General features: G+C 39.1%; 1 protein-coding gene across 4 annotated transcripts in view; it reads left to right on the forward strand.

The window, feature by feature from the left end:
* Positions 1 to 422: 422 nt before the first annotated feature.
* Positions 423 to 26,083, forward strand: part of PPP1R9A (protein phosphatase 1 regulatory subunit 9A) — a 408,553-nt gene continuing 382,892 nt past the window's right edge. For all 4 annotated transcript variants that reach the window (XM_033192833.1, XM_033192830.1, XM_033192831.1 and 1 more), the window contains exons 1-2: positions 423 to 816; positions 2,551 to 4,160. In XM_033192833.1, coding sequence (XP_033048724.1) covers positions 2,766 to 4,160 — 1,395 coding nt within the window. In that variant the 5' untranslated portion in view covers positions 423 to 816; positions 2,551 to 2,765. The remainder of the gene's footprint in view (positions 817 to 2,550; positions 4,161 to 26,083) is intronic.

The following is a 26,083-nucleotide window of genomic DNA, read 5'->3' on the forward strand; positions in this document are numbered from 1 at the left end:
CCAGGCGCAGTGGCTTAGGTGAAGGCCACACCAGACTTGGGCCTACGTCTTGGCCTTCCAGGCCAGCAGAGTGGCCTGAGATTTGGATGCCTTGGGGTCACGGAGTTAACTGCAGACTCAGACTAAGTGGGGCCCCAGCAGCGGTCAGCCCCAGAACCAAGTTCCGGAGCCAACACCCGAACAGGAAGGGGCCTTGCCCCAGGCCGGAGAGGCCCCTCGCCCACGGCCGAGGGGGTGGGGCGGCCTCGCCTCGGGCCGGTGCTTTTCGCCCTTCCTTGGCCGCCAGAGGCTCCCTCTCTCTCCCTCTCCCGGGATTTTGCTGCCGGGCTCCCTCTCTCTGCGGCCCTAGAGTTAATCCCATCAGCCGAGGTGAGGCACCTGTTACCCCTGGTCTTCCTCACCCCCGCGGCCTCTCCTCCATTACACCGCGGCCTCCCTGGCTGCCCAAACGGCCCGGGTTGGCGACCGCACGTGGGCCAAACCCCTTCCCCTGCCGGCACTCCTGGCCCCAGGCCGGCCGGAGCATGCGGGCGCGTCGCTGCCCGGGCCGCCGCCCGCCCGCAATGGCGTTGGGGAGCGCAGCGCGCCTCCCGGGGCCGCCCGCCGCGGGCAGGGAGCGCGTGGGGGCCGAGGCGCGAGTGGAAGCGGCCGCCGCAGCCGCCCAGCCCGCTGCGCCGTGAAGAGCGGGTTGCGGTGTACACAGCGGGCCGGCGCCGTGCCGTGCCGCCGCGGCCACCGTGGGGCGGGGGGCGCCTGCCAGGAGAGGGTGGGAGCCGTGGCGGCCCGACCCTCCCCGCCCGCGGCGCTCCCGCTCGGGTAAGGGGGAGGCTGAGCGCGGGGCGAGGAGTTGGGGAGGGTGGAGAGGAGGAAAAAATCGGCTTGTACAAAGGCTGAGTTGCAGGCTGGGGGTGGGGGTGGGTTGTGGTGGAGGAGCAATAGGTTGAAGATCGGAGGCATTATCAGTGGGATCTATTGTTTCCTGGCACATTGGGAGGAAAAACAAAGGAATTTATTTTCATTACCCTGTAATTTTTTTTCTTTTCTATTTTTTTAAATGTGGCCAGGGAGCTCGTCTCTCTCCGTGTCACACTGGGATCCGCCTGGCAGCCGCCGGGAGCCGCAGCCAATGTGTTAGGACTTCAGGTGCTTCTTGGCACAAAGCTAGACTGCGACCTCCTACCATAGCGCTTGGCGTCACCTGCTCTCCCGGTCCTGCCCCAGGGCCGAGGGATTGCGTCCCGAACCAGGCTTGGGAATCGGCTGCCTCTCAAGTTGGTGTTATTTATGTTTGTCTTTTGTGAGGGCAGGTTTTGAATCCCCCGGCGGCCCCATCTCCCCCGCCCCCGCCTCCTCGGGTTGGAATTGGCGGGGGAGGGAATGGGGTGTGTGTGTAGGGGAGAGGGGAGGGTGTTTGTGGCTTTAAAAAGAATGGTCAGGGTAAAAGGAGATTGTCGATGCTTTACAAAAAAAGGAAAAACAGGCACCACACTCCAAAGCCTTTCTTGTTTGTCTGCATGGGCCATGCATGCGTGCTGGGCCAGGAGCCGAGTTTGGAGACGTTTTAAGTGAAAGTGTGTGCCTCCTCAGCTGATTGTACGTGAGGGTGATGTGTCTCGGTCTAACATCAAAATAAAACAAAAATAAAATGAAAAATCTTTAGAACTGCCTGCATTGTCTGCTCTTCAGCATATCTTGAAGTATTTGATTACTGGCTTATTGATATAAAATCCTGCTGTGGGCTTAAGGAGACCAGCAAGCATGCATTGCGTAGCGTTTTGAACTGTAGTAAGTTAGAGGCAAGAAAGAATAAACAAATCAGGGCTGTGAAAAGGGGTGTCACAGTATATTTGCTTTCTGATTGTCACATTCTTACGCATTTATTCCCTTGGTAGTCTGCATCCCACTCCATAATTAATAATAACCACTGTTAGGAAACTTCCAAATACTTGTTATAACTGAATTTAATGAAACTTATTGCCATTCAGGAACTTTTTTCCTCCTCGTTTTGGTCTGAAATTGCATTAGTATTGCTTTGGGGATGCTGTAGATGAGAATATTGGACCAGAAAAAGTAAAATATGCCGCTGTAGGCATGTTTTGGAGTTTGTAAACATAGATTCCAAACTTAATTGTACTTAGAAAGAATAAGTTCCAACTAATTGTGGAGAATCCTGAATGAAGTTGATTTTCTGGACAGTTTGTTGATTTCTTAAAGATGGATGAACTGCTGGTTTCTTTTTAAAGGGCATTCACAAAAGTGACTAAAACTTGGGCTAAAGTGTTACTTTCAAATATACTTACGTGTAACTTGTATTTGTGAGTGTGTGTGTGTGTGAGATTTTGATAGGTATCTCCAAATTGTGTTTGAAACATTTTTTACCAAAGACCAATCAGAATGATAACTTCTTGACTTTTAACTTCCCATTTCAATGAGTAAGCTCTTCTGTTTGCCACGTGGCTAAGCCATTTGGAAAATAAAATGTATGTTATTTGACTAGACATAAATTAAAATAAGTAAATGCATTCAGAAATTCATTCTTTTCTATTTCAGATGAACCTCTAGTCTTGCTTTGAAAAAACCATTCTCTGTAACTCTTGACTGTGACTAAGTTCCTAATACACCTGTTGGGACGATCGCTAACACAGTATACCATTTGAGAGGTACTTTTCTTGACCCAATACTGGTGATTAGAGAAGACAGGTATCTTGGTTTTTGGTTTTTTCTTTGATCATTATGAACATTGGCTTTTCACCCCTGAAGTGAAAATGTTGAAAACTGAGTCTTCAGGTGAACGAACAACTCTCAGAAGTGCCTCTCCTCACAGGAATGCATATCGAACTGAGTTCCAGGCACTGAAAAGTACCTTTGACAAACCCAAGTCAGATGGGGAACAAAAAACAAAAGAAGGTGAGGGCTCCCAGCAGAGCAGGGGGAGGAAATATGGCTCCAATGTCAACAGAATTAAAAACCTATTTATGCAGATGGGTATGGAACCCAACGAGAATGCTGCAGTCATTGCCAAAACAAGGGGGAAAGGTGGACATTCATCTCCTCAGAGAAGAATGAAGCCCAGAGAATTTCTGGAGAAAACAGATGGCTCAGTTGTTAAGTTGGAGTCCTCTGTTTCTGAACGAATTAGTAGATTTGACACAATGTACGATGGCCCTTCATATTCCAAATTCACTGAGACTCGGAAGATGTTTGAGAGAAGTGTACATGAATCAGGACAAAACAACCGCTATTCCCCAAAGAAAGAGAAAGCTGGAGGGAGTGAACCTCAGGATGAATGGGGAGGTTCCAAGTCCAACAGAGGCAGTACTGATTCCTTGGACAGCCTTAGCTCCCGAACTGAGGCTGTCTCCCCAACTGTGAGTCAACTGAGTGCAGTATTTGAGAACACTGATTCTCCCAGTGCCATCGTTTCTGAGAAGGCTGAAAACAATGAATACTCAGTGACTGGGCATTATCCCTTGAATTTACCATCTGTTACTGTTACAAATCTTGACACCTTTGGCCACCTTAAGGATTCTAATTCCTGGTCTCCTTCAAACAAGCAAGGTGTTGATACAGATGATGCTCACAAGAGTAACACAACTCCAGTACCAGAAGTGGCTTCCAAAAGTACCTCTCTAGCTTCGATACCTGGTGAAGAGATCCAGCAGAGCAAGGAACCCGAGGACTCCACATCTAACCAACAGACTCCCGACAGCATTGACAAATACGGTCCTGAAGAACCTTGTGCTGAAAGTAAGGCAATGCCAAAGTCTGAAATCCCTTCACCACAAAGCCAACTGTTAGAAGATGCTGAAACTAATTTGCTTGAAAGTGAGGCAGCAAAGCAACAGAGGAAAGAACTTGCAGGTGGTGATTTCACCTCTCCTGATGCTTCTGCATCCAGTTGTGGAAAAGAAGTACCCGAAGATTCAAACAGTTTTGATAGTTCCCATGTGTACATGCACAGTGACTATAATGTGTATAGGGTGAGATCCAGGTATAATTCAGACTGGGGAGAGACAGGCACTGAGCAGGATGAGGAGGAAGATAGTGATGAGAACAATTACTATCAGCCCGATATGGAATACTCGGAAATCGTTGGATTGCCAGAAGAAGAAGAAATCCCAGCAAATAGGAAAATTAAGTTTAGTAGTGCCCCTATTAAGGTAAGTGTATTTTCTCCATTTGTTTTCAAATTTGTTTTTAGTACTAGGGCCTAATTGTATGTAGAATAGACTTGACAATTAGTAGGAGTTTTTGTAAGGGATTCAAGATTGTTGATATACACCTGTTGTCAGGTGATTTTAAAAGTTTGGAGTTTGAGAGATATCAATTACATTTCTTAAATGTGCTTTATAATGGCGTCCACCAATAGTGAGTAATATTAATGCTGAAGAAGTTCGGGGATTGTGAGATACATTCCAGTGAACTGGAGTATGAGTAATGTGAGTACTGAAAACCAGGAGTGTTAGTTAGAAATGTAATTACTTTAGTTTTACCTAAAATTATTCATAAATAATATTTTCTGAATGTGCACACTTTAAGGTATGAAGTATAATATACAATGGGAGAGTTATGATAATCTGGGAATAATACTCGATTTACTTTCTTAAGAAATATTAGTTATTACTTAAGTATAACTGGATTGTGAGGAATTTTGTTGGAACTCTTTTTTTGGGTACTGCTACTTGGTGGTCAAAATTTAATTTGTGGAAATATATTAACTGACTTAAATACTTTGAAAAGCTTTGAGTGTAAACACTTTGAGTTCAAAATTTGTTACATAGCTTTAAAATGAATTTTTTTGAAAGAAGTAACATTGATTTGCCATTCATGGATTTATTTTTACCTCTTAAAAACTGGATAAATGACAATTGAATTCACATGCTGTAATGACTTCACTTAGTTAACATTTGATATGGAAGAATAGCACAAAGTACATCAGCAGTGGGTGGTGGAATGTTATTAGCGGATAATGGCAATAGGGGCAGGAGGTGGTTGGTTGAGTATCAGAATCTCCTGGGGTGCTTTTTCAAAGTATACTTGCCCACAGCTCAGTCCTGAGATTCTGGCATGCTCTCCTTGGGGGAATCTGGAAGGTTATGGTGCAGAACGGTAGTTTTAGACCACATTCTAGGGGCTTCTAGCTTACACAGTGTGTATATATGACAGACTTGGAATCTGATGTGTTTCTGTAAATTTTCTCCTCAAAAATCTAAAATCACTGTTATTTTCATTTTAGGACCTTCCATATAAGGCTCTAAAATATAAATTTACATAGAAATATTTAAAGAGAAATCTGACATTGTTCTGATTATGAAAGACTATTCTGAAATAAAGTAATAATCTATGAAATTATTTACAGATGTTAGCAGGCAAACTTTCATTTTATCAGTGTAAGGCAGAAGTTCTGGGTCAGAATGGGTCATGTTAAGTTAAACTGTAGTTTAAAATAAACTACAGATGTCAATCCAGTTTGAAAGTAAGTTTCTTTGCAGTGCTTTACCACCTTCCTTTGTGATTCTCTGTCTCCTTCTGCCTTCCTACCCCTCCCCAATGCCCACTGCCCTACTCTAGATGGCCTTTAAAGGAGCCTTTCCCCCAAGCCTATCCAGTGAGCTCCTAAACTTCGCCATTCACATCCCCTTTGAACATCATCTTTCTACCCCTTAGGAAGAAAGCAGTAAGATTAAATCGTTTCACATTGAGAAAGGCAGGAATAACTGAAATGAACTCTTCAAGGAGTTTGTTAAACCCAGTGACTAAGTTTTTAATATGGGGGATAGCAGCTTATGAAAATTTATCAAGTACAACACTACCCCGTCAGCCAAGTGGGATACCAGCCTGTATTTGGGTCCTGTGCTGCACAAAACATAACTGTGCACTAGTAGGTTTAATGGATTTTAAAGTATTTATCATTGAAATATGTCTGTTTATATGTGAACAAACCTGCTTTTTGGGAATGATATTTTGAAGTTCAACTAATTTTTGCTATGATTGCTGATAACAATAAGTATTTTGCCTCTTAATTGTCATATAATGACAATTTTGTATAGCAAAGAATGAAACATTATTTACATTTAACACATTTTATCAAGAATAAGATTTGTAAAACAAATTAGATCAAGCATAAGATTTGTGAAACAAAAATAATGTATTGCATTTTATTGGGCAGTTAACAGGACTACTTGGAGTGGATTAAGTTTGCAAACAGAAGACTCATTCTTAGCCCTTTGTAATGAATAAGACAATTACTCTTTCTTGCTGCTTCCATTGTTTAATATGCAAGTGGATTCACTTGGAAAATTTGAGAACTGCTTTCTACTGGTCATGGTGGTGGTCTTAGTGTTTAGGTTATTCCCCAATTAAGATTTTTTTTGCCTCAGAGGGTGGTAATACCTAATTAGATCCAATTAAAGTATTTATTGAAGGCTTATCATGTGTGTTCTCTCATGCTGTTAGCTGAAGAAGACACAAAAATCTGTAAGATTACCCATTTCCTCTGTGAATTTGTAGAGTCAATTCTTAAACACGTTGTATTTAAAATCCATAAAAAACAGTATAAAAATCTATGCTGAAATGTTTAATGTCCTGTGAGTCCTTTAATGGCACTGGGTTGTACTAAATGCGTATTTGAGAAAGGGATTTGATAGATTATTTGGAAAGGAATACACGCAACCATTTTCTATCTGTGTTTCTTTATTCTTTTCATAAAGCTTTGTTTATGGAATGGGAAATTACAATTTTCTAACCTAAGTCTTTTCCTTTGAAGCTTAAACATACTTCCTCTTAAAGAAGCAATAGGGAGTGTATTATTTAAATAAACGATTTTTAGAACTTTTACATTCTTTTCCTGTCACTTTATTCTATACTAGGTTAAAAATTCCCAGCACCTTTAGATTTTTGTTATAGGTCTTATTTATCATCTTTGTATGTGCAATATTGTCCTCAGTGACTACTTCAGTTCTTTTTATAGATGTTTTATGTAGATATTTCCATAAGATGTCTTAAATCTGAACTTAGAAAAACATCAGAATAATAGTTGATCTTTCCTGTGCAGCATATACCTTGTACTCGAACATATACCTTGACTTTTAAAAATGGTCGGACTGTATTGCCAGCTGTCAGTATGACTTTTCTATCTTTCATAGATAGTTATATCTTATTGGATAGATATGTTTCATAGGGTTATGAAATATTAGAATGGAATTAATAATAGCAAATTAAAATCCAACTTTGAGGTATGGAATGGGAGAATGTTATGAACCATGCTAATTCAAGATGGAATTATGCCTTCATTCTCAGGAAGTTTTCAAAATGAAAGGATTGAATTAAAGTAAATTTGTCTCAGATGAATCAAAACAAGAGAAGGTGACGTGTCATTTTTTCTATTAATTCAGAACATTTACGGAGCCCCTAATATGTGTCAGGGACAATGCAAATATAACAAATACATAAAATGAGGAGCTGATGAAGTCAGGAGCTGCTGGTAGGTGGGAAGTGTACAGCCCATTAAGGAAGCTCTCAGGCTGTTCCCAACTCTGTGCTTTGATGATCTTTCTAAGGTTGCTGCAGCCTTATTAAGGAAGTCACAACCTTTCTCTGTTTCTTTATGTCCTTTGGATTGGTATTTTTTTCCCCCTCAAATACTGTTGTGTTACAATGGATCGTTATCCTTGAAACAGCATGTCTGAAAAAGATTTTTCTAACTCCCAGTAAGTAGGACATTACAGAGTTAATATTGAGGTACATTGGGCTATATTTTGAGTGTTTTCTCAACTCATATGGAGCTTTACAGGACTAGAGTTCAAATAATCAGCAAGGGCACCAGAGCTTCAAACCTTACATAATAGTTGTTGAAAATGGATCTTCTTGTATTCTCTCCCTCTGCTGGGGCTCCGAGTCATTGTTAGGGTGTTCATGGATATATGAAGTTTTTTGTTCAAGATGGTTTTCAGAGAATAGTTCTGTTGAGATCCAACTTTTTGTCTTTGCGGAGGCTTCCCTTTATAACAGTTTTGTCATTGCTTCTTAAACTTTAATATGCGTATGAATCACTTGGGAGATCTTGTTAGCATGGAGATTCTGATTCAGTAGGTATTCTGTGGGAAATTACCTTGATACAATGGTTGGGCTCCAAGTACACCACCAGGTAAGCTATCTCAGAGGTTATGGAATAGAATACTCACAAAACAAGTTAAAATGCTTGAATCACATGATTTACCAAATTAGTTAAGCACAAATCCTGAGGCAAGAGGAAAGCTATGGAGTAAGTTAATGCAGTTCAAACCAGCTTGGAAGGACCACACTACCTGTGTCCTGGGTAAACAATATTCCTATGTCCCATCTTTCTTTCACATAACTGTTCCCCATTAATGATGTGGTTATGATGACCGGAGCTGATATTTGAACCAAGACTCCATAGACTAATGATTTCCTGGGTTGATGATACACACTTGTTCTATTAAAAAGATATGACAAATACACTTTGGTACAGTCATAGCTTTGCTAGTTTGCCTGCTGATGAGCCATGGGACCATCCTTGGTGTCCTCAGTAGATGACTGACATGGAAGTAATGTAGCTGTCAGTCCAGGCATAATGGTGACTTGGTATTTCCATTGCTTTTTGTCTATAAGTAAACCTCATTCATTTTATCATAATTTCTGTTTATTTTATTGTTGTCATGTCTTACTCCCAGCTTACCTATTTATCACACATCTGTTGACTGCCTTCATTTCACGAGCTTGCATTCTCATTATCAATACTTGGCCCAGCCTGAGTGTTGCCTCTGTCTCATAAGTTATTAGTTTATTTACCATCTATGATTGTCACTTAAGCATTTCATCCATCCCATTTGTTTACCTCTATAATAGAATTTCATATTCTGAAATAATATAGGAAAACCACATAACAGTATGTCTGGAGGGGGACCTTAAGATTTTGCATTTCTAACAAGTTCTCAAGTGGCGCTGATGTCGCTGATCAAGAGATCACTCTTTGGAATATTAATTTGAAGTACAATCTTCTGGCTTCTGAAAGTGGCTGGTCATAAAATGTTAGGGAAGCAACATTTAATAAATTTCCTTTCCAGATGCTGCTATAGCTGGCTGGGTGGAATAATATTCTCTGAAGATGAAATAAGGTGTAATCTTGTAAAGTGCATGAACACTCTGTTTCTGGATCCCAAAGTGGATTATTATCCTTAACTCATAAGGCATTTGGGTCATTAAAAAGTCACATCCTAGGCTCTTTGTGTGATTTACGTTTTTAGTTATAAAAAGTTGGGAGGAGGAAGTTTTTAATAGGATCAGAAATTTCATTTCTTTCTTTCTTTTGCAAGTGTAAATTAATAAACTTATGGAGAGAGTATAAGAATTGTCATATGATTTAACTTGCTTTTCTTGGATAACTTTGATGGTATAACATTTATTTTTTATTTTTTGAGATGGAGCTTTGCTCTGTCACCTAGGCTGGAGTGCAGTGGCACGATCTCAGCTCACTGAAACCTTCACCTTCTGGGTTCAGGAGATTCTCGTGCCTCAGCCCCTGGAGTAGCTGGGACTTCTGGCATGTACCACTATTCCCGGCTAATTTTTGTATTTTTAGTAGAGACAGGGTTTTAACATGTTGGCCAGGCCAGTCTCGAACTCCTGACCTGTAGTGATCTGACCGCCTTGGCCTCGCAAAATGCTGAGATTATAGGCGTGAACCACTGTGCCCGGCCAATGGTATAACATTTAAATTGGATTTCCTTTTAAATTGTTATGTTTTATGACCTATGCTTCATAACCAGGTAAATGAAATATGTCAAATATTTTAATATACTTTGTAAAATCAAATAATGAATATTTGTTGAATGAACCCCTTTTCTAAAATCCAGAGGTATATCTATACTTTTTTTTTTTTATTGAACAATGATCATTTAGTGTTTAAAAAGGGATTCTTTTGACAGTAGATTATTTCAGATGTTTACTGGCATTTACTTGTAATAGAAAGATTTAAGGTTTCTTGTTTTTTGTTTACTTAATTTATTTTTTTTGAGACAAGGTCTTGCTCTGTCACCTTGGCTGGAGTGCAGTGATGTAATCATGGCTCACTGCAGCCCTGACCTCTGGGGCTCAAGTAATTCTCCTGCCTCAGCCTCCCATGTAGCTAGGACTATGGGTAAGCGCTACCATGCTTGCTAAGTTTTTTTATTTTTTGTAGAGATGAAGTCTCACTATGTTGTCTAGGCTCGTCTTGAACTCCTGGGCTCAAGCGACCCTCCTGTCTTGGCCTCCCGAAGTGCTGAGATTAAAGGCGTGAGCCACTGTGCCCAGCAGTTTCTTGCTTTTTGGATCATACATAATTTGTGTTCCCTCTAAACTTTCTTTCTCACAAATGACTCTAGTTGTTGGGTTCATGTACTTGAAAGATAAGATGCCAGATTTGGAGGAAAATCACTTTGTGTTATGTTATCCATGTGTTGTTTTCCTTGTGAACCCAGTTACATGCCCATCAGAAGTAATTTGATTGAAATCTCATCTGCATTAGATTTTTTTCTAACATCTTCTCTACCACTTGAAAACAAGTTTAGGAATTATTATAGAGAAATATAGTTAGATATTGGATAAATTCTGTATAAACAAAACAAACATTGCTATAATTTGTTGCTTTTTATGCTGTTATCTAATTTACCTGATATTTTTCTTAATTTTCTATGCCCTCATTTGGACCTATTTTCTTTTTGTTCTTTTGCTTCATTATATTCTATAGCTATGGATTTGAAAAGGAAGAAAACTTTTCAAGTTATGCCTTATAGTTTTTCTTCTGGTCACTTTTACGGTTTTCTCCTGATTCTAATCTCTTCAGTTTGTGACGTAGACGTGTAGAGATGAAATATACTTGAAGGTAATCTAGCGTTATTTCCCAGTCACTTCAGGAAGCCCTTCACTAGCATACTCCTGACAGATGATGTTTCAGCTTCTGCTTGAATAATTCTACCAATGGAGAGTTTATTACTTTGGAAGGTGAAAGGAAAGTTAGAAGGAGGGGCATGCTGGTGTGTGTAGGGAGGTGGTGCACTCACTCTTCTTTTTATTTAATTTTAATTTGCAATTTTTTATTAAGATAAAATTCAGGTAACGAAGTTCACCACTTTGAAGTGCACAATTCAGTGGTTTTTAGTATATTCACAGTGTTGTGCAACTATCACTTTTATCTGATTCTAGAACATTTTCATCATCCTAGAAAGAAACCCTGTGTCTGTGAATAATCATTCCCAATTCCCCTTCCTTCTCCATCCTCTGGCAAGCAGTAATTGACTTGCTTTTTCTGTAGACTAACTTCTTCCAGACATTTCTTACAAATGCTTTTAAAAAAGACTATAGGATAATTGAAGAAGAATATAGGAGTATGGCTTGGGATATATTAAATTTAAGATATCATGAGGATAGCACACTACAGTAAAGTCTAGAGGGCAATGGCAAAAAGAATTTTCTTCTGGTTGGTGACATGGTCTAAAAATTAAGTGGCGCTATCTGGGATCAACAAATGTTGTCTGCCATTTTATGCATTTCATAGAGAGGAAGAACACATGAAGCTGAGGAGACAGTAGGATTCAAGAAGGGATGAAATGTATAACTGAGGAAGAAAAGGTTTATGTGGCTAAGAGGATGGCTGAACAACTCCCTTGCATGGGACACCACACTTCTCTTAATGGAATCTAAAATTGCTACATATGAAGCATGAGTGTTTGATTCAGCATAGGGTTTCTTTATTTCTTTTTAGAGACAGGGTCTTGCCCTGTTGCCCAGGCTGGAGTTCAGTGGCACGATCAAAGCTCACTGCAGCCTTGAACTCCTGCGCACAAGGGATCTTCCTGCCCCAGCCTCCCAAGTAGCTGGGACTACAGGTGTGTGCCACAGTGCCTGGCTAATTAAATTTTTTTTTTTTTTGAAGATTCAGGGTCTTGCTGTGTTGTCCAGGCTGGTCTTGAACTCCTGGGCTCAAGTGACTCTCTTGCCTCAGCCTCCCAAAATGCTGGCATTGTAGGTGTAAGCCACCATGTTCTGCCTGCGTAGGGTTTCTTTAAAGGTACAAGTGGCATTGATGCTGAGTTTCATCTTTACATTGGTCTTTTACTAGCATGAAGGAATCCTGTTCCTTTTCTAATAATCTGATGCTTATTTCTATCCTACTTCTTTATATTGTTGCTTTTGTTATTCTTTTACTTTTATTGGAATTGTTCACGGACAGTTTCACTACCTTAAAATTTTTTCTCATCCTTTGATATTTCAATATAGATTTCTTATGCCTACATGCTATTATCTGTACTGTAACCATCTGTAAGATGAGTGATTTGAGGCAGATATTTATTTAGTTTCCCATGTATTGTCTGTTGGAGCATATTACTCTATAGTCTATATTACTATTAAATATCATTAACTAGTAATAAGAATGATAACATCAAGAGGTACTTGATATTCTGTCAGGTTGGACAAGTGTGCCTCTTGAGGCCTTAATTTCTTACCTGTAATTGAGGCTGTCTTACTTAATTTATCACTTTTTATTATTATAGTAATTTATCGCTAAGATTGTTTCTCAGCTTTACCATCCTGTAATTCTCTGTGTCTTAAACATATTTGTACTACACCATAATCATAAATATTTGTGCTGTGATTTCAAAGAGAAAATTTTGGACATCTTTTGTTGAAATATCAAAATGAAGAATTTATGTTAAATTGTTCTTGAGAACAGTAATTCTATGGATTATAGTAGAAACCTTAAAATGAGTAGAATATTAAGTCCACGAGAGTACATTTTTATAGAGTGGATTTTTAGAGCAACTTGACTTTTGAAAGTATGGGTTTAACTATATGTTAAAATACCCTGCTGAGGAAACTAAGAATAAAGAAAAAAATGTTTTGTAATATAGTTGCTGACATATTAATTGCTTCACTCACTTTTGCTCTGGAAATAGCTTCATAGCACAGTTCAACATAATTGAAATATTGATAATTTTTTTTGTACAGTTCCCAGTTTTCAGCCTAACTTACTCTTTCTCATGCACATATCCTTACAACGAAGACAGCGAAATAGAGTATGACGATATCAGGAAATTTTATATTTTAGGAGGAGGAAAGTTTTGTTCTTTGCTTATACTTAATCTATTATTTCATTGGTATTTTAAAAAAGTATTTGTGGAGTTAAAACTATTCACCAAGTATTTATGGATAATGGTAAATGAAACTGCTCCCAGATCTGTTAGTCTCCTGCCCTCTTTTATAAGTCAGATGAGTTTTGTGCCAGGGAAAGCTAATCTTCCAAGTTGTTTTCCATGCCAGTTGAAATATGTAGGGCTAGATTCAGACATAGAGTGGTTGTCAAGGGTCAAAAGGGTGAACAGAGTCATGACCATGAAAGTTTCTTTCCAGGAATAAGCAGTGAGAGGCTTCCAGATTATGTCTTTGGTATTTCTGTCTTGATGCCTTAGGACTGGCATGACCGTACGAAACTGAGTGACTTGCATGTTGAGTCTGTTGGTATATAGTAAGATGGACTTTTCTCTTTTATCCACCTCGGATTTCTCCTCCAAAAATTTCTTTTTACTCCTCCTCTTTTAAAAATACGTAAGTATACAGCTTCATGGAGGCTACATTCATATCAGAAAATTGTCTGATCTTCACTATAAGAATCTTAAATAGTACTCACAGTCAGAGGTACCTTTTCAGGCTTGTGAAGAGTTTTCTTTTCATGGTAAGGGCCCACAGAGGAGAGGGAAAATCAGGTTTATTGGTTAGTTTTTAAGGTCTGTTTTTGAGGCCGGGCACGGTGGCTCACGCCTGTAATCCCAGCACTTTGGGAAGCCGAGGTGGGCGGATCACGAGGTCAGGAGATCGAGACCATCCTGGCGAACACAGTGAAACCCCATCTCCACTAAAAATACAGAAAATTTAGCCGGGCATGATGGCAGGCGCCTGTAGTCCCAGCTACTCCGGAGGCTGAGGCAGGAGAATGGCATGAACCCGGGGGGCGGAACTTGCAGTGAACGGAGATCCTGCCGCTGCACTGCAGCCTGGGCGGCAGAGCGAGACACCGTCTCAAAAAAGAAAATACCTGTTATTGGCTGGGCGCGGTGGCTCAAGCCTGTAATCCCAGCACTTTGGGAGGCCGAGACGGGCGGATCACGAGGTCAGGAGATCGAGACCATCCTGGCTAACACGGTGAAACCCCGTCTCTATTAAAAAATACAAAAAAAAAAAAAAAAACTAGCCGGGCGAGGTGGCGGGCGCCTCTAGTCCCAGCTACTCGGGAGGCTGAGGCAGGAGAATGGCATAAACCCGGGAGGCAGAGCTTGCAGTGAGCTGAGATCCGGCCACTGCACTCCAGCCTGGGCGACAAAGCGAGACTCCGTCTCAAAAAAAAAAAAAAAAAAAAAATACCTGTTTTTGAGTCAGTGTTATATTGATGGATTCTTTTACTAAGTACTTGTTTTGGGTAAAACTGAGTTGCAGAATTGTTTTGTAAAGGAAGAGAAAGACGTAAATTTGCACTTTTCATTGTTAATTGATACTATAGACATGTATAAAATTATTATTTTTTTAAAGAACCCATTTCTCAGGGGGAAAGGCAAAACTTATTGTAGGATATTTGAATGACATCTTATCTACCGTTACCTAGAATGTGTTTATTTTTAGAAGTTTATTCTATAGGTAGAATAATAAAATACAGTAATTTAAATTGTACACCAGGAATTATATAATATTCTATGTCCAGAGCATGTATTTCCTTTTAGAAATTTTAACATTGAGCACTGAGCACTAAAACAAACAAACTTGTAAGTAAGTCTTTCGAAATATCAAGGCTGGCTGGAAGATTGAGGCTGCAGTGAGCTGTGATTGGGCCACCACACTGCAGCCTGGGCAACAGAGCGAGACCCTATTTCAAAAAAGAAAAAGAAGGGCTGGGCCCGAAAATCTATGATTTTCATGTCTGTATTATATACAGTTTTTTGCTCAGCATCTAGAATTACCTATTATTTAAGATAGATTCCTAAAAATAAAATATAATTTTATTAATTTATAATTTTATTAAATTATATTTAAATTAATTAAAAATAAAATTATTTTAAAGCCCTTTATATATACTGCCTGAATTGTTATTCAGAAAGGGTGTATTAGTTTATAATCAGCATTGCTTTGGAATAGTTTTCTCACAATCCCTGCACCAGTACTTAGTATTATTTATATGCTTTGCAGTTTTCAGTTTGGTAAGTGAAAATAACTCTTATAATTTCTACTTGATTTGTTGTTGAGATTGAAGATTTTTATGTGTTTATAGGCTTTTTTGATGTGAGCTCTGAGTGGTTTTTATTACTTTTTAAATCAATATTTGTTAGTAAAGACTACATCAATGTGTTATTTAAATGAGTTGGTAGAAAGTTAAAGCAACTCACATATCCAGTAATGGGGATATGGTTAAATTCATTATGATAAATGCGTATAGTATAATAGGATAAAGCTGTATAACTCATGTTTTCTAAGATTACTTAAAGATGTAAATACTTCATAATAAAAAGTCTGGTTAAATGCTTAATATGCATTTCTGTCTTATTTTTACTTTAAAAATATGTGTATTTGCATGTAGGACAAAGATTAAAAACACATACATCAAAATATTAACTGATAAATTTCTGGATTGAGAGAATAGTGGTGATGTTAAATAAATGTATACTTTTCTGAATTTACTTAATTTTCTACAGTGATCATGTATTCTTTAATTACATTAAAAAATAGTGGTGGGACACAATTGGAATGATCAGCAATAACAAGATAAGGAAGTTAACAAAAACACTTTAAAATGCTGCCCCAAATTCTAATACTCTATTAATGTACTTTTTTTTGGAGGACATGTCACAGAAAAGAAATTTGGTTGAAAAGTGTAAATTTATATAACACTGGAGAAGGTGTTACTTTAAGAAAATGGATGAACTTTTGACAGTTGAATTCATTAAGTGCACATTTCTTAAACCTTGGTAAAATTGATCCCACATTTGTGGCTAAGCTTATAAGTATTATGGGGAGGGAGACCTTCCAATTCATTTTAAATTGTGATTATATAACTTTTGCATAGACCTGAGATATTTTCCTTAAGTTCAGCTATTGTGTACATGATATTCTAATGTGTTACTTAAAATATGCTTTTAAACACTGGGTTGAAGTGAAATATATTTTAATGAGTAGTCTTACTAAAAATAATAAACATTTACTTAAAGGAAACTTAACCATTTAGCCATGTGGCATGATGTCTTTCTGATAGATTATTGAGCCTCAAGAGGCTTGCTCCCTGTGAAGGTGACAGAGTGGAGATGTCAAGTTCATTATCTTGCTTACATATAATCCTTTGAAAAAACTCACGTACACACCCAGTTAAAAATAGGATTTTGAGTTCTAGGCCTCCACAGAATCCATTTGAATATGTTTCCTGTCCTAAAACACCAGCCAATATGTAGTTTCCTGTTGTTCCTCTTAAAAACCGTATTATCTGAAAAGAGATTCATTTGATGTATGGTTAGACTATATGGTAGTATATTTTTAGTTAGAGTCAAAGGGTCAGTTCCTCTCATCTATTGGATAATTTTCTACCGTTGAAAAGCTTTGGTAGATAATGTTGTAGTATATAAATGATGACAAACGTATTTTTGTTGGGTGGCAGAGTTTTCTGAAATTGGAAGTTTAAATTATTGCTTTTTGTTTAATCACATCAGCAGATTACTCTGATCTTAGAGTTTTAAGCAGTTCTGGCATTTTATTAGTTCTGGTGAAGTCCTAATTAAATTACCTTACAATATAATCTGGTGTTTGGATTATCACTTTTTGTTAAGTATTCTTAAACCTTACTACAATATGGTTGATAAATTCTGTTAATATTTTATTGTATACTGGGTTTCTAGTAGGGATATATAGATGATTGTATATAATTATAATAACTAAAGAAAAAGAGGCAACATTAACAGACAAACCATGTAAAATTTTGACTCTTTTCTATAAAATGATTACATTAGAAAAAGACAAAGAAAAAATAATTTTACTGGTTGTGATTTTGCATATTTATATAAATTTGTGAATGATTTGAGGCAGTGATATCTTTTTTTAGTTAATCATGTACCCAATCAAGTTTGAGATGAGGCTTATGTTTTTCCATGGAGATTATGATGCTTGTGGAATTTTTATCTTGCTGGCTTCTTCTCTGTATAACGAGTTCTATGAGTAGGACCGTTAGTGAACTGATGCTGCCTCAGGAGATTGTCCCATTTGCAGATGTAGCAATCAGAAGAGCTTTAGTTTGAGTTACTGGGTTTTGACTCTTATTACCTAATACAATTCTTTATTTTTATTTATTTATTGATTTATTAATTTTTGAGATGGAGTCTCACTCTGCATTATTATTTTTTCTTTTTGAAACAGAGTCTTGCTCTGTTGCCCAGGCTGGAGTGCTCATGGTGCGATCTCAGCTCACAGCAACTTCCATCTCCCAAGTTCAAGCGATTCTCCCACCTCAGCCTCCCAGGTAGCTGGAATTACAGGCACGCACCACCATGCTTGGCTTAATTTTTCTTTTTTTAGTAGAGATGGGGTTTCACCATGTTGACCAGGCTGGTCTCAAACTCCTGACCTCAAGTGATCTGCCCACCTCGGCCTCCCAAAGTGCTGGGGTCACAGGAGTGAGCCACTGCGCCTGGCCTGCTGAACGAAATTCTTACCCTTAATCTAGGAGAACTGTTAAGAGTTCATCCATTAGAACCCTTGAAGCCTGTCCCTCAGATGGTTGAAAGTCTGTAGCTGGAATATGGCTGAAATAAACAGAATATTGATATGAAATATTTTGGAAGGTATTCTTTTTCCATATCCTATATTTAATGTTTACCTGGCATATTAGAGTTGTCCAGAGAAACAGAACCAATAGGATGTGTATATTATACAGAGAAAAATGTATTGTAAGGAGTTGGCTCACAGGATTATGGAGACTGGCAGGTCAAAAAGCTGCAGGGTGGGCTGGCAGGCTAGAGACCCAGGGAAGAGCTGACATTGCAGTTCAAGTATAAAAGCCTTCTGCTGGAAAATTTTTTTTGTTTATGGGGGAGTCAGTCTATTGTCCTATTCACCTTCAACTGTTTGGATGAGGCCCATCCACATTATGGAAAGAAACAAGCTTTCCTCAAATTACATTTAAAAACACCCCCACAGAAACATCCAGAATAATGTTTGATTAGATACCTGGGCACCATGGCCCAGTCAAGTTGACTTATAAAATTAACTATCACAGTCAAACTTTCTTATTTTGATTGCCCCTTCTGAAGCTGTTTCAGGGAGAAAACTCGTTTTTCACCCCCGCATATCTTAGTGGGGGAGTTGGTTCCTCTCTCGCTCTCATTCTTAGAAAATTTAATGAAGAGATTCCCTCTGTTGGGCAGTATGTTGTAGCAGAGGATTATATGTTTGGAATCAGACAGACCTGTGTTCAGATCCTGCAGACATCTGATCTTCTTAAGAAAGTTTGTTTAAACTTTGAGGGCAGGGAATTTGTTTTAAGGTTGCGTCTCCAGGATTGTCACACCGCTTGGCACATTGTAGGCACACAGCTGGCGTCTGCTCCTTCTCCTTCCTCTTCTCCCCCTCCCCCTACCTGAAGGTCCAAGTTGGGATGATAATAATATTACTATTTTTATTATATTTTGAGACAAGGTCTCACTCTTTTGCCTAGGCTGGAGTGCACTGGCATGATCACAGCTCACTACAGCCTCGACCTCTGGGCTCAAGGGATTCTCCTGCCTTAGGCTCTTGAGTAGCTAGGATTACAGGCATGTGCTGCCATGCCCAGCTAATTTTTTTCCATTTTTATAGAGACAGAGTCTTACTATGATTCTCTGGCTAGTCTGGAACTCCTGGGCTCAAGCGATCCTCCCACCTCAGCCTCCCAAAGTGCTGGGATTACAGGCATGGGCCACTGCCGGGCTAACATTTTTATGTGTGTAATGCTTGTATGATTTATTTATAGATAAATTTATAACTGCTAGCATTCAGGTTAGCAGTTATAAATGAAAGCTGAGTGATTCCATTGCAGATTATAATCTTTCCCGGCCACTGCTCTGGCTTGCTGAAGCTGTTGTGCTCTCTTTCATTTGGGAAATCTCAATCTATTGACCTGTAAGGTAATGATAGTTCATAAGTAACCACAGTCATTAAAGTATGGTTGTGTGAGATATAACTATGGAAGTTGAAGGGGGAGAGTACTCATTTTGCCTTAACTTTATTTCTACTTAGATCATCGAAGCTTGTAATTAGTCGCAAGAAAATCTAAAAATTGAGATTCCATCAGAAAGTTGTAAAGCTACTTATTTAGAGGTTGCAGTAACTTGCCTCACCTTTGGTAACTTGAGTATGTGAGTGTATCTGTACTCTAAAAATGAGAGTTATTGAAAATTTAATTAACTAAAACATTTGAATAATTTTTTACTATTTAGTCTTTTTACCTTCCTTTTATTTCCGGACTTGTTTACTAAAATGTGGTTTCTTTTGTTTTTTTCAGTGATTAGAGAGGAATTACTTTTTTGGGGTCATTTCTGTCCCCCCATTCCCTTAATATTGATTTTAGAGATGTGCTTCGTTTTGGCCAGGCGCCGTGGCTCACGCCTGTAATCCCAGCACTTTGGGAGGCCAAGGTGGGTGGATCACGAGGTCAGGAGATTGAGACCATCCTGGCTAACACAGTGAAACCCTGTCTCCACTAAAAAAAAAAAAAGGTCGGGTGTGGTGGCGGCCGCCTGTAATCCCAGCTACTCCGGAGGCTGAGGCAGGAGAATCACTTGAACCCGGGAGGCGGAGCTTGCAGTGAGCCAAGATCATGCCACTGCACTCCAGCCTGAGTGAGAGAGCAAGACTCCGTCTCAAAAAAAAAAAAAAAAAAAAGGAATGTGGTTGGTTTTAATTCCATAGCTAAGTTACAATTTTGTAATTATTTTTGTAGTCACTTGTCTCATTCTCTAAACAAGCTTTTGCTGACTATGAATTTGTTTATCCAGAAAACAGTTTTTCATTTTCTTGGTGACTTGTAATTAGTAATAAATTGCATGGGACCAAATAATCCAAGACCTTGAAGTCGTATTTTTTGCCTGTATGTTCCCTCCATGAATTACATTATCTGGAAAATGTCTGACAGTTGTTATTAAGCTGAAATATGAAATAGCTTTGCTTGTTCATGCAAATATGTTTATGTAGAAACAAGTTTTTCCTAGGCAGAAATACCTTTTGATGGCATCCTAAGGAAGAGAATGGTTAAGCTGTTTTCTGCATTTTCTTTTTAAATGTACAATAATTTTTTGGGGGAGTTATGTATGTTTCTGCAAATATGTAAAAGCAGTGTGTTTTGTAAAATGCATTGTAGACATTGAAGTAAAAGAATCTTTCAGGGCCCTTGATAATATCCTCTTTATTTAAAAATATAACTATAAAAATTATTGTTTTTCCATTTCTAAAATGAATATAATAAAAGCACCTTTTAGCAGGATGTTGGTAAGAATATATGACTTCATATGAGGGTTCATTATATTATTTGAATGAATTGAGCCACTATGTCAGATGTGATTTTGTTGCTGCTGTTTTTCATCTTGAGATTAATATGATTATAACATTTTATAATTACTATATAGGCATTAGTCAAGCCTGATAAATCACCTATTATTCAAGTGTTTATGAATAAGTGGTTATGCTACAGCTATTTAGAGTAACATTGTCTTCTGAGTTGATTGATAATAGTCAACAAACATTGAATATGTTTAAAATGTGTTGACTTTGAGCTCTGCTGTGTAGATATTAAGATAAGTAAGACAAACCATTTCTCCTTGAGACTATAGACTTATGAAGAGGAGAAGTAAACATTTGTAGGATAGTATGATAAGTGCTGTGATAGAGATACATAGCGTGATCATATATAATTTATTGTCCGAACTGTTGAGAAATTAGGCGTTCTAATTATTATTACTATCTTTCAAATAAGGGCACAGACCATTGTTTAGTCTTCTTTGGATCATGCAATATCTAGGGTGACCATGGAATTTATTGTCAAAATTGGGACACTTTTTGAGAATGAAAGGGAATGTTATGAATACTTACACTGGGGCAACAGACATAATCTGGAACTGACTCAGGGAAGCCAGTACACATGTCACCTTTGATACAGCAGCTTGCAGTGGTGCTTCTAAGCAGGGGAGTCTACCTTTATCAGGAGGAGAGGAATCATTAGGGAGGGCTTCTTAGAGGAAGTGATGCTTGAGTTGAAGCTTTAAAGATGAATAAGAATTAATTAGGTAGAGAAGTGGAAAATCCTAAGCTGAGGGAAAAGCACGTTTGAGGTAAGAGTAAACCAGAACAGTTGGAGGAACATGAAGTGCGTGTGTGTGTGTAGTGTAAGAATGTAGGCAGGTGGTAGTTCAAGGAGGGACTTGTAGACATAGGAGTTGGAAATAAAATGCAAACTATGGGAAGTCGTTGAATAATTTAAAGGGATAGACGACATCATCACTTTGCTATATATATGCCCCTCCTATTTGTTGGTGGTTATGGAAGGGTGGAGAAGATCCATTGGTCCCCCATTTTTTTTCTCTCTGTTCTTTCAGTAAACATTTATCCTAGAAGCTTTCAACCAACTTCTGTTTATTCAGCTTGCTGGGTTAACTGATGTCTTCCATTTGCTGGATAGAACATGCTGACTGATGACCTCACAGACTGTTCTTTAGTATGCCCTCACTACTCACCTCACCACCTACAGTCATAGACTGACCAGGAGTTGGTTGTGTACATTCCTAAACCTGTTTTTGCCCTCTTTATTTGTCTTTCTAAGTGTGTATTCAGTACTATGTAAATTGATAAAACATGAGTGTGAAAAGATTTTTTTTTTTGCTATAAAAATGTAAATTGAATTCTTTGGGGAAGATCTGATAAAATATGTCACTTAAAGATCTTGTTAAATTAGATGAGGGAGATATAGATGATGGAAACTCTTTCAACAAATATCTAAAAAGATTTGCCACTCCGATTGTTTTGTGAGTGTCTTCAAGTTTTTGTCCCACTTTAAAGAAAACCAAAGTGGCCATGATAGCCAATGAATTATGCAGGACAGATACTGCGGATCATTAATTTGCAGACCTAAACTCAAAGTAAAGGTGTTAGCCTGATGTCAAAAGATTGGTGAATGAATATACTTCTAGGTGTCTTACATTAATGTAGACCTATTAAAATATACATCAGTTTTTATGATTTCTAACTTTAATTGCCATTTTCAAATATCTGACACATTCTTAGTCTGAATTGCTTCTTCTAAGAGAGCATCTTTTTGTAAAAGTGTCTGCTTTAAGCTAGGCACTTATTTGAATTACATATTTGAATACATCTCTCCAGGAGCTTGAATTGGCTTGGGAGAGATGGACATGTAAGTCACAATGTAGTGAGAGTAGCATTGCAATAGAGGTGTGCACAGGATGCTGTGAGTGCAGAGAGAGGGCACTTGGGTTCTGGAGTCAAGTTCCCAGAAACTTCTGGGAGAAACCAAACTCTATCTGAGTTTCGAAGGTTTAGTAAGTGTTGGCAGAAAAAGGGACAAGTGTGCAACGTAACAGCAAGGCATAGAGGAGAGAAAAAAATGCTGTCGTTTGCAGATCTCAGAGTATGATTTATTTTTAGGCAAAATATTGTTGGTACATGGTAAGGCATGTACCACAAAGTTTAATATTGTTGGTACATGTTAAGGCAAGGGCAGATTAAGAAGGTTCCTTTGTGCTAGACTTAGTTTGCACACTTTTCTGAAAACATTAGTTGTTGGAGGGGATTTTGAGCAGGGAAAGGCATTATTAGATTTGTATATTAGAAGGCCACTCTAATAGTGAGTGGAGATAGATTGAAAGGCTAAGTGTGGGGTGGGTATGCAGCAGTCACAGTGAACACAGGTGAGACTGATGAATGTCAGAATGGAGGCTGAAACAAGCAAAGGGTAAACGGGTAAGCTGGATTAGGCAGAAGATAATAAGAGGTGCTATTTTCTGTGAAATTAACTTGTAAGTACAAAAATCATATGTGGCCGGGCGCGGTGGCTCAAGCCTATAATCCCAGCACTTTGGGAGGCCGAGACGGGCGGATCACGAGGTCAGGAGATCGAGACCATCCTGGCTAACACGGTGAAACCTCGTCTCTTCTAAAAAATACAAAAAACTAGCCAGGCGGGGTGGCGGACGCCTGTAGTCTCAGCTACTCCGGAGGCTGAGGCAGGAGAATGGCCGGAACCCGGGAGGCGGAGCTTGCAGTGAGCTGAGTTCCGGCCACTGCACTCCAGCCTGGGTGACAGAGCAAGACTCCGCCTCAAAAAAAAAAAAAAAAATCATATGTGACTATTTTTTATTGATCCATGTATTTTTCCTACCTTCCCCACAAAGGATCTTGCCTAGTGCTTGGTTAATAACAGATGCTCAGCAAATGAGAGCTAGTGTAGGCATTAACTAGACATAAACAGAAAGTTGATTGTCTTTAATCCGATAGTTGCAAAATAGGATGGATGAACTCATGGGGGCCTTAGAGCCAAGGCTGTGGATCTGAGTGTTAGATCCAGATATCTATGTCATTGGGATACTGTGAGGAGAGGAAAGGTGAGAATAAGGGGTAAGACAGTGTGAGAGTGTTGGGAGGCAGCATGATGGGGGAGCCCCACATTTTGGAGGAATAGAGTTTGAGAAATAGTGCTTCAGAGAAAGTTTGGAGAAAAAGATTGGAAAGATTTTAAGAAGGATAAAGGTTGCTAAACTTTTTCTTTCTTTCTTTTTTTGAGATGGAGTCTCAGTCTGTCACCCCAGCTGGAGTACAGTGATGCAGTCTGAGCTCACTACAACCTCTGCCTCCCAGGTTCAAGCGATTCTCCTTCCTCAGCCTCCCAACTAGCTGGCATTACAGGTGCCCCCCACAATGCCCGGTTAATTTTTGTATTTTTAGTAGAGATGGGGTTTCACCATGTTGGTCAGGCCAGTTGCCAACTCCTGACCTCAAGTGATTTTGCTCGCTTCGGCCTCCCAAAGTGCTGGGATTACAGGCGTCAGCCACCATGCCCAGCCCTATCTTTATGCTTTTTTATTTTTTATTTTGTTTGAGACGGAGTCTGGCTCTGTTGCCCAGGCTGGAGTGCAGTGGCGCGATCTCAGCTCACTGCAAGCCCCGCCTCTCGGGTTCACGCCATTTTCCTGACTCGGCCTCTGGAGTATCTGGGAGGGACTACAGGCGCCCGCCACCACGCCTGCCTAATTTTTTGTATTTTTAGTACTCTTTATACTTTTATAGAGGTGAGTTGGTAGGTAAAGTAAGTAACTCTGAGAAAAGCCAATGGTATTTATGGATTGAGACTGGGGAAAGAGTACTGCGCATCAGGAAGGGGAAAGGAGTTACAGAGATATAAAGATAGAGACTTGCGTTTATTTCTGGTAAAGTAGGTTAGCATTACTGGACCATTTAAAATGTGTAATAGTAACTTAGAGCTGTGCACAAGGTTATGGCAGATTTGGAATCAGAGATCAGGTCCTAAAAGAACCAGTGCTGGGCTTGGCTGTCAGTTTTGCAGGTTAAGTTAGACTGTTAGTGTATCCGTATAAAATAGGTATGAAGATTAATGTTGCCTTCTGTAGAATGATTTTGCATGGTCAGCTGGGAGTTTTTCTTTTTTTCATTTGCAGATTTTTCCAGCTGTTGTTTTGCCCTCTGAAGTACTGGGTCTATAATGATCTTAAAGTCTTCAGAGAAATATACTTGAATATTATTCTTCATCAGCAGTAGAATGAAGTAATTTCTCTTTCAATATTAATTTACACTAAAAAAATAAGTGCTCACCAGTAAGAAGTTTTATGTTCTTTTCTGAAGGCAGGTGAACTTCAGATAGAACTTCAGATTGACCCAATTGACCCAGTTGATTTCAAGTAATAGGCTTGACAGGTCATTGTAAATTAAAATTTCCTATTGGCCCAGTGTTGTACAGTGATATTTTGTTTCTGGAAACAGAAAGCACATTATAAAAATACTACAATTAGTCATGAAAATGAATAAGGAGAACATACAGTGTATGTTTATGCAACTAGTAGGTATAGTAATCAGCATGATAATAATGTAAATCCTCCCTTTAGGGATTTTTTTCTGCATGAAATAGACTGACTGTGGATTCTTTTTTTTTTTTTTTTGAGGAGTTTCACTCTTGTTGCCTAGGTTGGAGTGCAATGGTGCAACCTCGGCTCACCGCGGCCTCCGCCTCCTGGCTTTAAGAGATTCTCCTGCCTCAGCCTCCTGAGTAGCTGGAATTACAAACATGTGCCGCCACATCCGGCTAATTTTGCGTTTTTAGTAGAGACAGGGTTTCTCCATGTTGGTCAGGCTGGTCTCGAACTCCCGACCTCAGGTGATCTGCCAGACTTGGCCTCCCAAAGTGCTGGGATTATAGGCGTGAGCCACTGTGCCCGGCTGACTGTGGATTCTTAAAATACCATTTCTATGTGTGTCTCAGAGTGTTTGGATGGTATATGCAGGGGAGTGGCTGTTTCCATGGCTATTTCTTCTTCAGTGAATTTTGCTGCTGAGTCTTCAGTGACCTGGCTCTGGGCATTAGCTTCACTTGAAGTAGGTAGGTGGTGGAGGAGTCATTAGACAGTTTTAAAAACAAGTTTAGTTTTCTCTGCTGTTATATAGATAAATTGGCACATGGTTTTGATTGAGCCTTTCCCCCTTAGGGGTGGTCAGAAATCCATCAACTTAGTATTGCCCTTCTTAGAAAAAATGGATTATGATGATGATGATTTTTCAAAACAGATGAGTACTTGCCAGCCAAAAGGCTTTTGTGTCATTATATTTTGCTTTATGATTTTGTAAATTGTGTCAGAAAGATTGAATTGGTGCCAGCTCCATGTTTGAATTCTCTAAAAAATAAGTGCTGGTTTAGATGATCTATCTAGATAAGACATTTCAAGCATTTATTATTGAGTTCTTCTTAATATGCTACATAAATAGTCAGACTCCTTGTTTTTGTGAATGT

This window comes from Trachypithecus francoisi, unplaced genomic scaffold (genome assembly GCF_009764315.1).
Source record: "Trachypithecus francoisi isolate TF-2019V2 unplaced genomic scaffold, Tfra_2.0 Lachesis_group4, whole genome shotgun sequence".
Taxonomy (NCBI): Eukaryota; Metazoa; Chordata; class Mammalia; order Primates; family Cercopithecidae; genus Trachypithecus; species Trachypithecus francoisi.